Consider the following 14,250-nt stretch of genomic DNA (forward strand, 5'->3'; position numbering starts at 1 on the left):
TAGAGTATAACCCGTGCCTCCGGCACGGTATAGTTTTTGAAGCGCTTTATGTGAATTCAAATTGTACTGGAAACACGAAGTTCATTCTACTTTAGCCTTAACAATTAATCAAGGACAAAATTTTATTGTTTTATAAGCTAAAAGTAAAAGTAAAATATACCTGTTACAATGTTATTTATCTATATTATGTCATGTAACTATTTTTTTATATCACATGTCTCGTACTAAATAAAATATAGTCTGGTAAAATAAAATGAAAGGGAATGTTTACTAACAAATTTATAAGATTGAATTATGTGTTGTTTCTAATAGAGTTCTTTGACACCTCTTCTCTCGCATTCGGTATTACGATTCATTTCATGCATTGCGAGTTTTGTTTACTCAGTTTAGATAGTTTATGACCAATCAATTCGATGAAAATGTTACATTGAAATTAATATTTATAGACACCATTAAAGTCAAAAGAAAAGTACATTAAACAATTACCACAACATAAAATTTGTGATTTTTTGTGTTGCTAGTACATAAAATTACCGATGATCTTCTCATCCTGAAACTCGTTCAAATACTCCTTGATACCTAAATAACTGGAGCTACTTATAGTCAGATCATGTCAAGCTTATTCATGTGGATTAACTGAACGATCGCATTCTCACCATCCCAGAGAAGAGGAACCCACTTAGTAATATGCATATGATAACCCTCAACACTTCAAGCATGGCATGTTAAACCACTATACCCACGCATGACGTAACACTACCGAGGCAATAAAATGACTACCAACCACATCAGTAGAAGCTTCTCCTGAAAATGCAAAATATAAATAACAGATTAGATAAGGAAGACTTGAAGAGAATCAATTTACTTTAGCAAGTAGCAGGAGTAAATGCAGAGGAATTATAGAGTTCCGTAGTGAGAGTTTAGAAAAATATCAGAATATCATCACTAAAGAAAAATGTACCATATCATCAATAAACTTGATCTCTTTTTGGCATGATAACGTATAAACCTATAAGAATCTCATATTCTGAGTCAATTTTACGCTGAACATATTCGTGACAACATATATAAAGATGCTAGAAACAATAAGAGGCCTGTATGACAACTTACGACTGCCGTCATATAATACATATAGACACACATCAAATGATATTAAACTGTTGTTGTATTACCAAATAAACCAGATTCTTTTGTAACTCACACTACCCTAGAGTTTCGCTGTCATTTCTATACCCAGAATGAAATCAATTACATGATATTACCATAAGCATTTTTATATATCAGTGACAACCTATCAATTTTTTTTAGAACTTCACATTACACTCCACGATGATTATCAATATGACGTAAAAACTATCTAAACTATACAAAGATTAGACGAGAAAAGAATTAGATTTTGGGCACTATAGCTGGCCAGAAAAATACAGACGCCAAAAATCGAAGGGATTAATTGTGTATCCTCACTTCGATTAAACAAAAAAAATATTCTCGGAGTTTCAAATCTCGACGTATAACACCTAAAGAATGGCAAACTTCAACAACACCAACTATAACTCTTGTAAGTTACCTGCTCTACTTTATGTATAGTAATCTCCACGAGCACATTAATCAAATAACAACATGAACAACAACTGAATTCTCATCAGCACCCTTCATATGTATTACGTCAAGATGACATGCTACTTGATCCATTATGTGATCCAGATCATGTAGAAAAATAATCAACAAATTAGCACAACCTTCAAGAAAAAAAAGAACAAAGTATAATATCAAACATAGGGTGTTTTGAATGTGATAACATACTTAAGTCCTGATTTGGTAGAAACCATTGCTTTGCAAACCAGAAGTTTTGGCGAGTTTTTCAAACTTAGGTTAACTTCTTCCATGTATAGATGTTATTCCGCAAGTCAATTTGAAAATATTTTTTCAAACTAAGAAAGTAATAAACAAAAGCGAATATAAGACTTATAATCCTCATTCCCTTCTACTCAAACCTAAAGAAAGCTAATGTATTAAACAAATGAACCTACAATAGTTAAATGAAAGAACGAAATTACATATTATAATGCCCAAGTTTGTTCTTCCTTCTTTATCCACTAAAACCATTCATCTACCACAATGACATTAAGTTCCTGTGAACTTCCTTGATCTGTAATTGTTCTTCCTAATTTTCTCCTAAAACTCAACCTTCAATTTTCCACCAAAAGTACCTAGAAATTGATAAAAAGACCACACAAGATAATGCAAAATCAAAATACGGATCTTGCTCGTTCAAATACAATATAAAAGCAACAAATAACTCATAAAATTACTATAACATAAACTTTTTCATACAACATAGGAAGAAGAAGAATATGACAATATTGAATCGATTCATTCCATACTTGACAATAATTAAGAGATATATGAACCAAAAACAAAAGATGAAGTAGAGAGAAACAACTAAAAAAGAGAAGAAGAAGGCAAAAGTTCACTTGACCTTTCCCTTTCATAGAGGTTGTAAGGAACAACTTGTGAGAAAGAACTAACTCCATTGTAAATTACGACTAATCAGATGAACCTTACTGCTCTTTACATTTATGAGAAGATCAACTTATGAGAAGATCACAAACTCATGGAAAGATATACCATGACAAACCAAAAGCTTCATGACACAGTTATACTGAATTTTTTTAAAACTATAGTGTACTGTCAATCAGAATGAGTATGTTCTTCTACCCTTATTTTTTTCTTCTTCCCTTAATCACAATGTTAGCAATACCCTTTGCTAACATTGTCATTCCAAGTCGTGGAGGTCCAAATAACTACATAGTACATTCCTCTACAAGGAGCTAAAGTCTTCCTTTAGAAAGATTCTATGAAGAGGAAACATTCCTAACTCCTGAGGAAGCACCAACGAATGCACATGTTACTCCTATCTCATTTGCCGGGATAACTTCAGGTTGTATTCGCTTCTCAAACTCGTTATCAAGAACAACTTCTTAATGAAGTAAACAAATTTGTAATTCAGTCATGAAGGTAATCTATTTTCAGGTTGCAATAGCTTTGAAGTCTAGTGATCAAAGTTATTTTATAAATTGTTGGAAAAATTGGCGTTTAAGTTGAAATGGAAGGTGGAAAAATAATCGATGCATAAAATCACGTTGATCACTAGACTTCAAAGCTCGATAATATCGATTCTTTTAGACAGTAATTCGCCCCCTTCTGGTATGAAACCACGAGTACACAACGGGTCAAGAATTATGCCTTCAGGATACGATGAAGCCCTTCAACAACTGCTTGGTTCAAATTATGTACGCTTTGACCAAGACCAAGAACACTCTGTATTAATAATCTGATAATGCCAAAGAAAAAAAAAACGACTTCGAATTCGACAAACAACTTTGTATAAACAAATACCCAAGATAAACCTTCACACTTGATATGATGTAAAAGATGAGAGCAAGACAGAGATGAAATAGAATTTCGTTGTTTTCCAACATGTGGCTAATAGGGCAAAGAGCAAATCCTCATTACACATATGTGAAATGGTGATTTTACCCTTTGTTTTATAGGAAGCGGTCAGCTTGGGCGGTACATGTATCATCCCACTTGGATTGTTAGTGTTAATACAAGTTTGGAGTTTGGGGGAATATTTAGTTGGTAATCCACTTGAGAAGTCAGATTTGCAATGGCAGAAGGGCGAAGCCAGCTGTAGGCTAGTCCTGACTGTAGTCAAGAGTCAATTTGTGTAGAATTTAGACCACCGTGAAATCACATAACGGCTTTGGCAAAATAGTTACTTATTAGTGTTGCTTATCGGTCCAGACCAGACCAGAATATATTTTTGAAACAAATTAAGTCTTGAAAAAGAGAAACTTTTATTTTAGATTTTTTAAAAATTCTTTTTTTTTTGGTTAAATTTTTTGAAGAATATCAACCTAATGACTACTGCACCTTCATACTTTGTAGTAAAACTTTACTAAAAAGTAAAAACTATCAATTAGTTGGTACTGAATGTGTGTTTGGTAATTGATTAAATAATTTTTGAGTTTATAGACCAAAAATAGGGTCCTAATAGGAGATATAGTCCTCTATAATCCTAAAAAGGATTTCAAAACCTAAATAATAATTTAAATGGATATCTAGTCCTTTTGGTCTCATCTAGAGAGAAAACACAAATCCATATAATACATATTAAAGATTTAATACCTATATTAACCTTCTTTAATATAAAAACGTGATTTACATTCTAAACTGTTAAAGATATTTTTTCCATTTTTATCTCAACTTTCTCTCTCCAATCACGTTTGAATTGTAACTAACTACTATGTTGATAATATTCCGTAACTGAAATCCGGTAACTTTCCATCTCTCTCTCTAAAAACGAAATCTTCATTAAACATAAATTAAACTCACCACCAGCTGTTAAAAATTTCATTGTTTAATATTCAATCAAGAGCTTTCATCAAAACCTCCATTGTTATTTAGGTTTTATACTGTTTATCTCTTTATTCTAGCCATTGTTATTCGTGTTTAAAATCTTATCTTTATTGCTTTATAGGTTAAAGATTCATATAGAATCGTTTAAAAGATCAAATCTTGATTTAGGTTTTTCTTTTCTTGTTTTCCATTTCAATAACTTTGAATCTGTTTTGCTGTAATCTTAACTACCTTCGAATGGAAGATTTATATTTTCTCTCTCTAAAACTTTCATAACTCTTTAAGATCTTTGATGTTTATTTCTTATTTAATGATTTGTTCAATGTTAGTATGTTATTTCTCCTTCTAATGTTCATTGTATATTTCTTCAGATCTATGTTAAATCCTCTTCTTTTTTTGTTTTTTTTGCAGATCAGAATCATCTGTCCGTACATTTCTTGATCTTTGTGATTATCCACAATTATTCCTATAACAGAATATAAAGTACAGGTACTTTACGATAACTTTCTATGTTTTCTGATAAAATTTGCTAATAATGTCTTGATGTTTATCCTTTCTGATTCTTGTAACAGAATAAAAATTACAGTTACATTACGATAAATTACCATACTTTCTGATACAATTTGCATACATTTCACGTAAGATGATCGTATTAATGATCAAAGGTTCGTAAAGTATGAAAAATTTATCCAACATTACACGTCCTTTTTTTACCAGAACAGTGGCCATGACAAGCATATAAAACTTCTCTTAACCTAATAAACAATTGTACTTTTCCATACATTATACATAATTAATTGATCTGTAACTGTTATTTATGATCCATCTCATTTGTTTTTTATTAAATGTTTCATTATTAATGTATGTAAATTTGATTATAATTTTTTTTAACTAATACATATGTTTTTTTTTCTTGTAGTAAACCAGCACTGATGGAATTTCTTACAGAATCATCACATAAACTATAGAAGTATAAATTACGATGAAGAAGATTGTTTCTATGATCCTGTTTGGACAACGGAGTCTTACGTGAAGACTTACAAGGAACATATAAACCCTGCCCCTAACTTCGATGAACCATGTACATTTAATGAAGAGTAAAAAACACTACCATGTTTGATTCGCAGTAAACCTGGAAGACCAAAGACAGTAAGGATCGAGAGCTCGGGCAACATTCTGACGGAGTTTGTTTTTAAGTTACATAGTCTACTATGTTCTTTTCATTTACAATAAAACACAGATTATTGTTCAATAAAATTTCCTTTCAGTCGTACAAAGGTTGTGTTATTTACTATACAGTATACATAATTTATGATAAATCACATACTTTATAACAAAAAACATGATTTCAGATTTACATTTCCTAACAAGTTACTATAATTTATGGTACATAATGGATAATCTAAGTATTCAATGGTACATAATGGATTCAATAGTACATAATGGATTCAATGGTACATTTCCTAACATGACATAAAAAACAAGTAATTTATGTTAGAAAATAATCTAAGTATTCAATGGTACATAATGGATGACACACACGCATATGATAAATTACGTTGTATACATGACAAATGATGGTTTCCTCGTCATAAATAACACATAATTTACGAACTTGTTTCATAATTTGTATTCGATTTGTGTTTATGTATGAGTAAAAAATGAAAGTTAAGTGAGAGAAAGTTGATATATATGTTTTGAATATTAACCCCCAAATCACGCTAATTGATCTCAGAAAATATACTCTTTCCAAATCTGAAAATTAAGTGAGAGAAAGTGATATATAGATTTGGTTTCCAAATCTGAAAGGATGAGAGAGAAAATCTGTTTTGGAAAATATTCGTTTTCCGAATCTGTTTTGAAAAATCTGTTTTGGAAAATATCCTTGATCCGTTACTTCCTATTAAATCTTTTCAGTTTGTAACCTAAATATCTCCCCCAAATCACGCCCCTAGGTTTGGGAAACTTTCCGGATTCATTCCGAAATTTAACAACCCCGGATTTTTTAGACGAGGGACATGGAGGGTATTTATCAATAAAGTATGAGTTATTTATGCCCTTATTGTAAAAAGACTAAATGTCCATATTTTGGGAAGATTGGTCTATATACCTATTATGAAAATGATTTTGGTCTATATGGGGTGGGAAAAAGATCCGGAAGACCGCTATCCGACCCGTTCGACCGAGATAAAAAGTGTCCACGGACACCCGATGGTCATAACGGTCAGTGTCCGACCGGCCCGAAAGAATTGGCGGACGGTCACGGTCAAAATTCTATGTCGAAGGACCGACCGCTGACCGACCGGTACGAGTGACCGAATAGGTTTACCGACTAAACTGTCCTCATTTTTAGAAGTTGACCGTTGAATTTTATAGACATATGAATATATGATGATCGTTGGCTATAGTCATATAGTCCTTTGGAAGACCAAACATTAGTGCATGGCTTAATTATATCTTGTCAAATGATGATCCACTGTGTTTTTTCTTTTTTATATTTACTTTTGATTTCTTGGCTAAACATCTTCATTTGTAAGTAATTTTGTTTGTGGTAATAAAAATAAAGTTTTGAATTAAATAAATTTATTGGAAAGTCCGGACCGAGACCGTCCGGTGTCCGACTGGACCGGTAAAATAAACGGTCTTGGACGGTCAATGGACAAAGAATTCTTGAGAGTGACCTCCGCCCGAGTAAATAGGTGGTCACCAACAGTTTATGTCCGAGTCGACCGGTTCGATGAAGTTAGAGTCCGATACCGACCGGTCCGGACCGATTCCCACCCCGCCATGGACTCTTGATTAAAGGTAGGAATTAGGACAAAAAAATTTGAAAAGTAAATTAATCTCTTATTAAATTGAAGAGAAATTAAAAATTACATTAGGAAAGGTCGATAGTTGGATTACTATAGATTAAGCACATCCTAAATAAGTCGGCACTCAATTAATCTATCAATCATTTCCAATTATCTTTACGTTAGAAAAAAAAAGACAAAAGAGATTAATAAAATAACTAACTAGTCTCTTCAACAATTTTTCACTGGCTTGTATATCTTTAAACTCTTTTGTAGTTCCTAAATAAGTTGTTTTTCCAGTTTCAAAATCATCTAAATTTTTCACGCATATAAGTGCTTTGACAATATTGAATATTGGTTTCTTTGATCACTCAAAACTCATGACCATGCACTAAAAGCTGACTCAGATGCAATGGTCGATGCAGAGGAACATTAAATTTATCATCATCCTAAGTGTTGTCATTGTTCATATTAATCAAAACCCAATACTTGACACTTGGTGAAGATTAGACACTGAAAGAGGGAGAAGATGAAGATTGAAGGGAGAGAGAATTATTTGAGAGAAAGAGGATTGAAGGGTAGGATTGAGTGTCTGTTGGGAAGGGGCCCCGTTTAGCTAGATCTCAGTCTATGATATTCAATCATTAATTCCCAATTGCCCCGTAATCATGTGCGGCGGCTACTCTCTCTCTCTCTCTCTCTCTATATCTATGTAAAAGCACGTGGGAAAGAGTAAGACTTATGCAATAGAGTCTGACTGGTCGGTTGCAAAAAAAAAATATAATAGACTGGTGGGTCGGTTGCAAAAGAATAGGATAAGGAAGGAGTTGGGTATATAAATTAGAGCAAGCAGGTAACTCAAGATCGGAGAGAGGGGAAGTTATATAGCAGATCATCAATCAATCACATACATAGTACTACAAGTTTAAGTAATTAAGCAGAGAGATCGATCGATATTCCTTAGTAAAATTAACATAATGGGTAATGCAACCTTCATCGACATATTATTGGCGATCATCCTTCCTCCACTAGGAGTTTTCCTCAAATTCGGATGCCAGGTTTGTATTTTTTACCCGGCCATTTGTATGCACCAACCAATCTCATAAGATAGGTAGAACGACTGACTGACGGACTGACCCATCATCTAAGTTGTAATTAACTTATTAATTTGCAGGTGGAATTCTGGATATGCTTGGCTTTAACGTTTCTTGGTTACATACCTGGTATCATCTATGCTATCTACATCATCACCAATTGAAAAATTATGATCCATCCATGTCGTCCATCGAGGGAGGACGAGGAGGAGGAGAACTGGAGAAGGATGCATTTCGTTTAATTTGACTACGTACTGATATATATTCTTATCTGTGGATTCATAAATAATGCCATCTTATTTGTGTATTTGCTTCATTTCCTCTGTGTTATTATGTACAAGCTAGCTAGCTAGCTATTATTAGCTAAGGTTGATTCGTTTTTTATATCACGACTCATTGTTGTTTCAATAAAGATAAAGAGCTTCCGGCAGATCTTCTAATGTGCATGTGACCAATTATACTAGTATATTATGTTGGAATCGGAGCCTATTTTGGCTCGAGCCGACTCGTCAAACTCAGAAACGGAACGCGCCATTGCGTTCGTCTCGTCGAGCTCTACAATTTAGAGCCAAGAATCACTCAAATCCGATTCCGGATGAATGAGAAATTCAAGGTTAAAGTTTGAACGAAAAATCGGTTGAAATAGGTACTAAATTGTCAAAGATGACAAGTCAAGTTAGGGGGCACTTGCGCGAAGAGGACGCGCTCAAATCTGAACGGCCAGCGTTCATCGCGCAGATGTGCGCGAGATCTGACGTCTGGCGTTCTCTCTGAAGGGATCATAACTATAAATTATATAAGATCCAAAGATAACCTAGCGGATCCATTTACAAAAGGGTTATCTAGAGAGTTAGTAGTTGCATCATCAAGGGGAATGGGGCTAACGCCTAAAGTAAATGAGTAAAGGCATGGTGAAACCCTACCTAGATGACTGGAGATCCCACGATCTAGGTTCAAAGGGCAACTGAAGCTATATCCTGACTCGACAGTAACACTGTAAGAGATTTCTATCTCTTACCCATTCCTAGGATGACAACAGTGTAACCTGCATTGAGAGGTTAAGCATTAAGCTTTTAATGAATCCGAAAACTTAGAACTTGATTCTAACGTGAGGTATAGCAGGATACCTTATTACGGATAACCTATATGTGTGTGAATTGATGCCGGTTCTATGGGAAGGTCGTCTAGGCCGACTTCTCTAAAGCACACACGAAATCGGGAATGTTCAGGGCCGAAATGAACACAACCGAGAACCTAAGTTAGTAAGGGATTAGCTGTGTGATAGCTATTTTGGATTACAATTCCCAGGACTCAGTTCAAGACGTAAAGTTCACTGCCGTCCTTGTAGACCTTGTAGTTATTCACTAGGAAAGGTTCAAAGTCGAAAGACTACCTTCTTCCGATGCAGCGAAGTTCCGCTTATGAGCTCTGTCAGTGTCAGTCTGTCAGTATAGTATGTCTGCATATATCATAGCATAAAACCTCAAATTTTCATTCATGTGGGGGATTGTTGGAATCGGAGCCTATTTTGGCTCGAGCCGACTCGTCAAACTCAGAAACGGAACACGCCATTGCGTTCGTCTCGTCGAGCTCTACAATTTAGAGCCAAGAATCACTCAAATCCGATTCCGGATGAATGAGAAATTCAAGGTTAAAGTTTGAACGAAAAATAGGTTGAAATAGGTACTAAATTGTCAAAGATGGCAAGTCAAGTTAGGGGGCACTTGCGCGAAGAGGACGCGCTCAAATCTGAACGGCCAGCGTTCATCGCGCAGATGTGCGCGAGATCTGACGTCTGGCGTTCTCTCCGCGTTCGGGCACGCTCCGGGCTACATCTAACGGTCGCGATTCTTCTCGGGCGGGCATCTCGCGGGCACGCCCAAACGCATCTGACGGCCAGCGTTCCGTCCGCGTTTTCAAGCGCGATCTGATGGCCCAAGATGAACCGACCCTCTTATATTCAGTTATAGTCCCTGGTTCCGAACAGTTGTGCTCTTTAACCCAAAAGACACTATACACCTATTCAATTCCTATATAAACCCATCAAACCCACTTCATTTTTCATCAATTCAATTCATTCTCTTCTTCTCTTCCCTTCTAACAATTAGAGGTTCTGGTTAGCCTAGAATATCTAATTAAAGAAGTATTTTCTAGAGGTTCTGGATAGACTAGAATATCTAGAAAAGGAAGAAAGAAGTCTCGAGTGAAATTTGAATTTCCGAAGCATCTAGAAGACCATCCGCATTAGTCAAAGAGCTCATAATACTAACAAAGGTTCGTCCGCTTTCAGAATATAGAAGTACCATCTTAAAATTCTGAAAGGTTAGTCATTGTATCCCGAAGGCATTCACCCTAACGTTTGGTACTGTTACGGGGGTGTAAAATGTCTTAAGGAAAGAAAATTTATTCTTGCCTCGACTACATTAACACCTATCTCGGTTAGTCCGAAAGAAGGAATATTAATTAATCATTATTCCTTATTAATTTATCTCTCTATAAGTTAGAGAAAGGAAACTCTGTCTAAATTAAGCCAAGACAGAGAGAAATCGACTTATCGATTTGATAACCAGAGAAACAACAATCTTAAGACATTTTATAGCGATTATTTCTCTGGTTATAAGATATTAATTTAGCTTACTTTCTGTGTGTTTCAGAAAAAGAAATGGCACGAACAAGAACCACTCTACGAGTTATTCCGCCTAACACAAACAATGGGGAAAAACCAGAGAAGTTCAAGGGAACTGACTTCAACCGATGGAAGTTGAAGATGATGTTCTACCTAACGACATTGGGTCTGGTTAAATACTTAACCGAAGAGAGACCCACCCATGCAGAAATAGAGGATGAGGCACAACGTACTGCTGAAATAGATGCATGGAAACAAGAAGACTTCTTGTGCAAGAACTATATCCTGAACAGTTTAGATGACGGACTCTATAATCTATATTCGGTTATAGAAACGTCTAAACAACTGTGGGACACCCTTATCAATAAGTATAAGACTGAAAAGGCGGGTGTCAAAAAGTTCATCGTGGGACGATTCTTGGACTACAAGATGACTGATTCAAAACCAGTTATGACCTAAGTCCAGGAACTGCAGAGTCTCCTACAGGAACTACAGGCAGAGAACATGATAACGAATGAACCTTTCCAGGTCCGAGCTCTGATTGAAAAATTACCCACGGGGTGGAAAGACTTCAAAAATTATCTCCGCCACAAGAATAAGGATATGAGCCTTGAAGAACTCATCCTAAAGCTTCGAATCGAATAGGACAGTCGCACTGCCGAGAAGAACTCTAAAAGACTCTCGAATGTGAACGTCGTAGAGACTGGTCCAAGTAAGAAGCGTAAGCATCTGTCTAAAGACGGAGGAAAGCCGAAGAAAAAGACGAGGTTCGGCCTATGCTACAACTGTGGCAAACGAGGCCATATGGCAAAGGATTGTCGTTCCAAAACCGGCAAAAGACATAAAAAGTCGAATGACCAAGCCTCGCTGATAGAAGATACCGAAACTCAGAACCTATGTGTTATGGTTACTGAAGCCGAAGAAGTGACTGAGAAACTTCAGAACTTGAACCTCTGTGCAGTGGTATCTGAAGTCAACCTGGTTAACAACCAGAGAGAGTGGTGGGTCGACACCGGAGCAACTCGTCACATTTGTGGTGACAAAGGCCTCTTCTCCTCTTATAACGAAATAAGTGAAGGAGAAACCCTGTTCATGGGAAACGACTCAACCACCCAGGTCAGAGGAAAAGGGAAGATCATACTAAAGTTCACTTCAGGAAAGGAAGTAACTTTGAACGATGTACTTCATGCTCCAGATATCCGTAAGAATCTGGTTTCTGGTTCTCTTCTAAGTAAGAATGGGTTCAAGCTAGTCTTTTAGTCAAACAACTTCGTCTTGTCTAAGAATGGGATGTATGTTGGGAAGGGCTACTTATGTGGGGGGTTATTTAAACTAAATGTAACCTCTGTAACGCCAAAGGCGTCTATTATTATTAATAAAATTAATAATTCCGTTTATATTGCTGAGTCCTTTAATATTTGGCATGAAAGACTAGGACATGTGAATAACAAGTCATTAAAGAAATTAATGAACTTAGAGTTAATTCCGAACGTCGAAATTGATTCAAAACGAACATGTCAAACATGTGTAGAATCAAAGATGACTAAGACATCGTTCAAATCAATAGAACGAGACACAGAACCTCTAGATCTAATTCACAGTGATATTTGTGACTTAAAGATGGTTCAAACCAGAGGTGGTAAAAAGTACTTCATCACTTTTATCGATGACTCCACTCGGTTTTGTTATGTTTACTTACTAAGGAGTAAGGATGAAGCAATCGATAAGTTCGAGCTTTATAAAACCGAAGTGGAAACTCAACTTAATAAAAAGATTAAGGCTTTGAGAAGCGATCGAGGAGGAGAATATGAATCTCCGTTCGCCGAGATATGTGCGAAGAATGGCATAGTTCATCAAACAACGGCTCCTTATACACCTCAACAAAATGGTGTAGCAGAGCGGAAAAACAGAACATTAAAGGAAATGATGAACGCGTTCTTGATAAGTTCTGGTTTACCTCAGAACTTGTGGGGGGAGGCGATATTATCGGCGAATCACTTATTAAATAAGTTACCCCATAGAAAAACCGGTAAAATTCCATATGAATTATGGAAAGGAAGGATGCCATCCTTTAAATACACGAAAGTGTGGGGGTGTCTGGCAAAGGTATTAGTTCCTCCTCCTAAACGGGTCAAGATAGGACCTAAAACTGTGGACTGTGTATACATAGGGCCCGCAATAAATAGTGGCGCCTATAGATTTCTAGTACAGAAGTCTGAAATCGAAGATATACACGTAAACACTATTCTGGAATCGAGAGATGCTAAGTTCTTTGAACACATCTTTCCTTTCAAACAGAATTCAGAAGTCTCATCTGAAAGTAGAAAACGTGTAAGAGATGAGGAAGAGGAAAATCTAGAAACATCTAAAGAAGATGATATGGAAATCGAGGAAACAACACTCGAACCTCGAAGAGGCAAAAGGACAAAGAAAGCTAAGACATTTGGTCCTGATTTTCTAACCTATATGGTAGAAAATGAACCTCAAACTTTCACAGAAGCAATGGCTACTCCAGAAGCTCCATTCTGGAAAGAAGCTGTTAATAGTGAAATAGAATCCGTCATGCAAAATCATACATGGGAGCTAGTAGACCTCCCACCGGGTTGCAAGCCTTTAGGCTGCAAATGGATTTTCAAAAGAAAATTGAAAACGGATGGATCTATAGACAAGTATAAAGCAAGACTCGTCGCAAAGGGATTCCGACAAAAAGAAGGGTTAGATTACTTCGACACCTATTCTCCAGTTAGTCGAATCACCTCAATAAGAGTGTTAGTAGCTATAGCATCCTTATATAATCTAGAAATTCATCAGATGGATGTGAAAACCGCTTTCTTAAACGGACAACTCGAAGAAGAGATATATATGAACCAACCAGAAGGGTTCATAGCTCCGGGTCAAGAAAAGAAAGTGTGTAGGTTAGTAAAATCACTATATGGGCTAAAACAAGCTCCAAAGCAGTGGCACTTAAAGTTTGATGACACATTATTATCAAACGGATTTAAGATCAACGAATGTGATAAATGTGTCTATACAAAGGTAACTGCTAAAGGATGTGTTATTCTATGTTTGTATGTGGATGACATGCTAATTATGGGAAATAATTTAGATGTCATCAATACAACTAAAAAGATGCTTTCGAAAACTTTCGACATGAAAGATTTAGGGAAAGCGGAAGTCATTCTTGGAATTAAGGTTTCCAAGACGGCTGAAGGGATAAGTTTATCTCAAACGCATTACGTTGAGAAAATCTTAGAAAAATTCAGCAAAGATGACCTCAAAATGGCGAATACTCCGATAGATCCAAGTATTCATTTAA

General features: G+C 35.8%; 1 protein-coding gene and 1 long non-coding RNA gene across 7 annotated transcripts; one reads left to right on the top strand and one right to left on the bottom strand.

Moving 5' to 3' along the window:
• Positions 1-266: 266 nt before the first annotated feature.
• LOC147551514 (uncharacterized) lies at positions 267-3,033 on the bottom strand. 6 transcript variants are annotated; one of them, XR_015236542.1, is made up of 4 exons: positions 2,058-3,027; positions 1,804-1,931; positions 1,568-1,682; positions 267-804 (listed from the first exon to the last, which is right to left on the bottom strand). It is a non-coding gene; the product is annotated as an uncharacterized LOC147551514 (long non-coding RNA). The 6 variants fall into 6 exon arrangements; XR_015236543.1 differs by lacking the exon at positions 1,804-1,931 and having other exon boundaries at positions 1,568-1,679; positions 2,058-3,033; XR_015236541.1 differs by having other exon boundaries at positions 1,568-1,679; positions 1,804-3,033.
• Positions 3,034-8,080: 5,047 nt separating this feature from the next.
• Positions 8,081-8,738, top strand: LOC147551515 (hydrophobic protein RCI2A-like). The gene is made up of 2 exons (XM_086672303.1): positions 8,081-8,272; positions 8,389-8,738. Exons 1-2 carry the CDS (start codon positions 8,192-8,194, stop codon positions 8,470-8,472), a joined length of 165 nt encoding a protein of 54 aa, XP_086528429.1. The 5' UTR covers positions 8,081-8,191; the 3' UTR covers positions 8,473-8,738.
• The last annotated feature ends 5,512 nt before the right edge of the window (positions 8,739-14,250 follow it).

Source organism: Eschscholzia californica, unplaced genomic scaffold (assembly GCF_041429995.1).
Source record: "Eschscholzia californica isolate CP2 unplaced genomic scaffold, dmEscCali1.0.p SCAF_3, whole genome shotgun sequence".
NCBI classification, from domain to species: domain Eukaryota; kingdom Viridiplantae; phylum Streptophyta; class Magnoliopsida; order Ranunculales; family Papaveraceae; genus Eschscholzia; species Eschscholzia californica.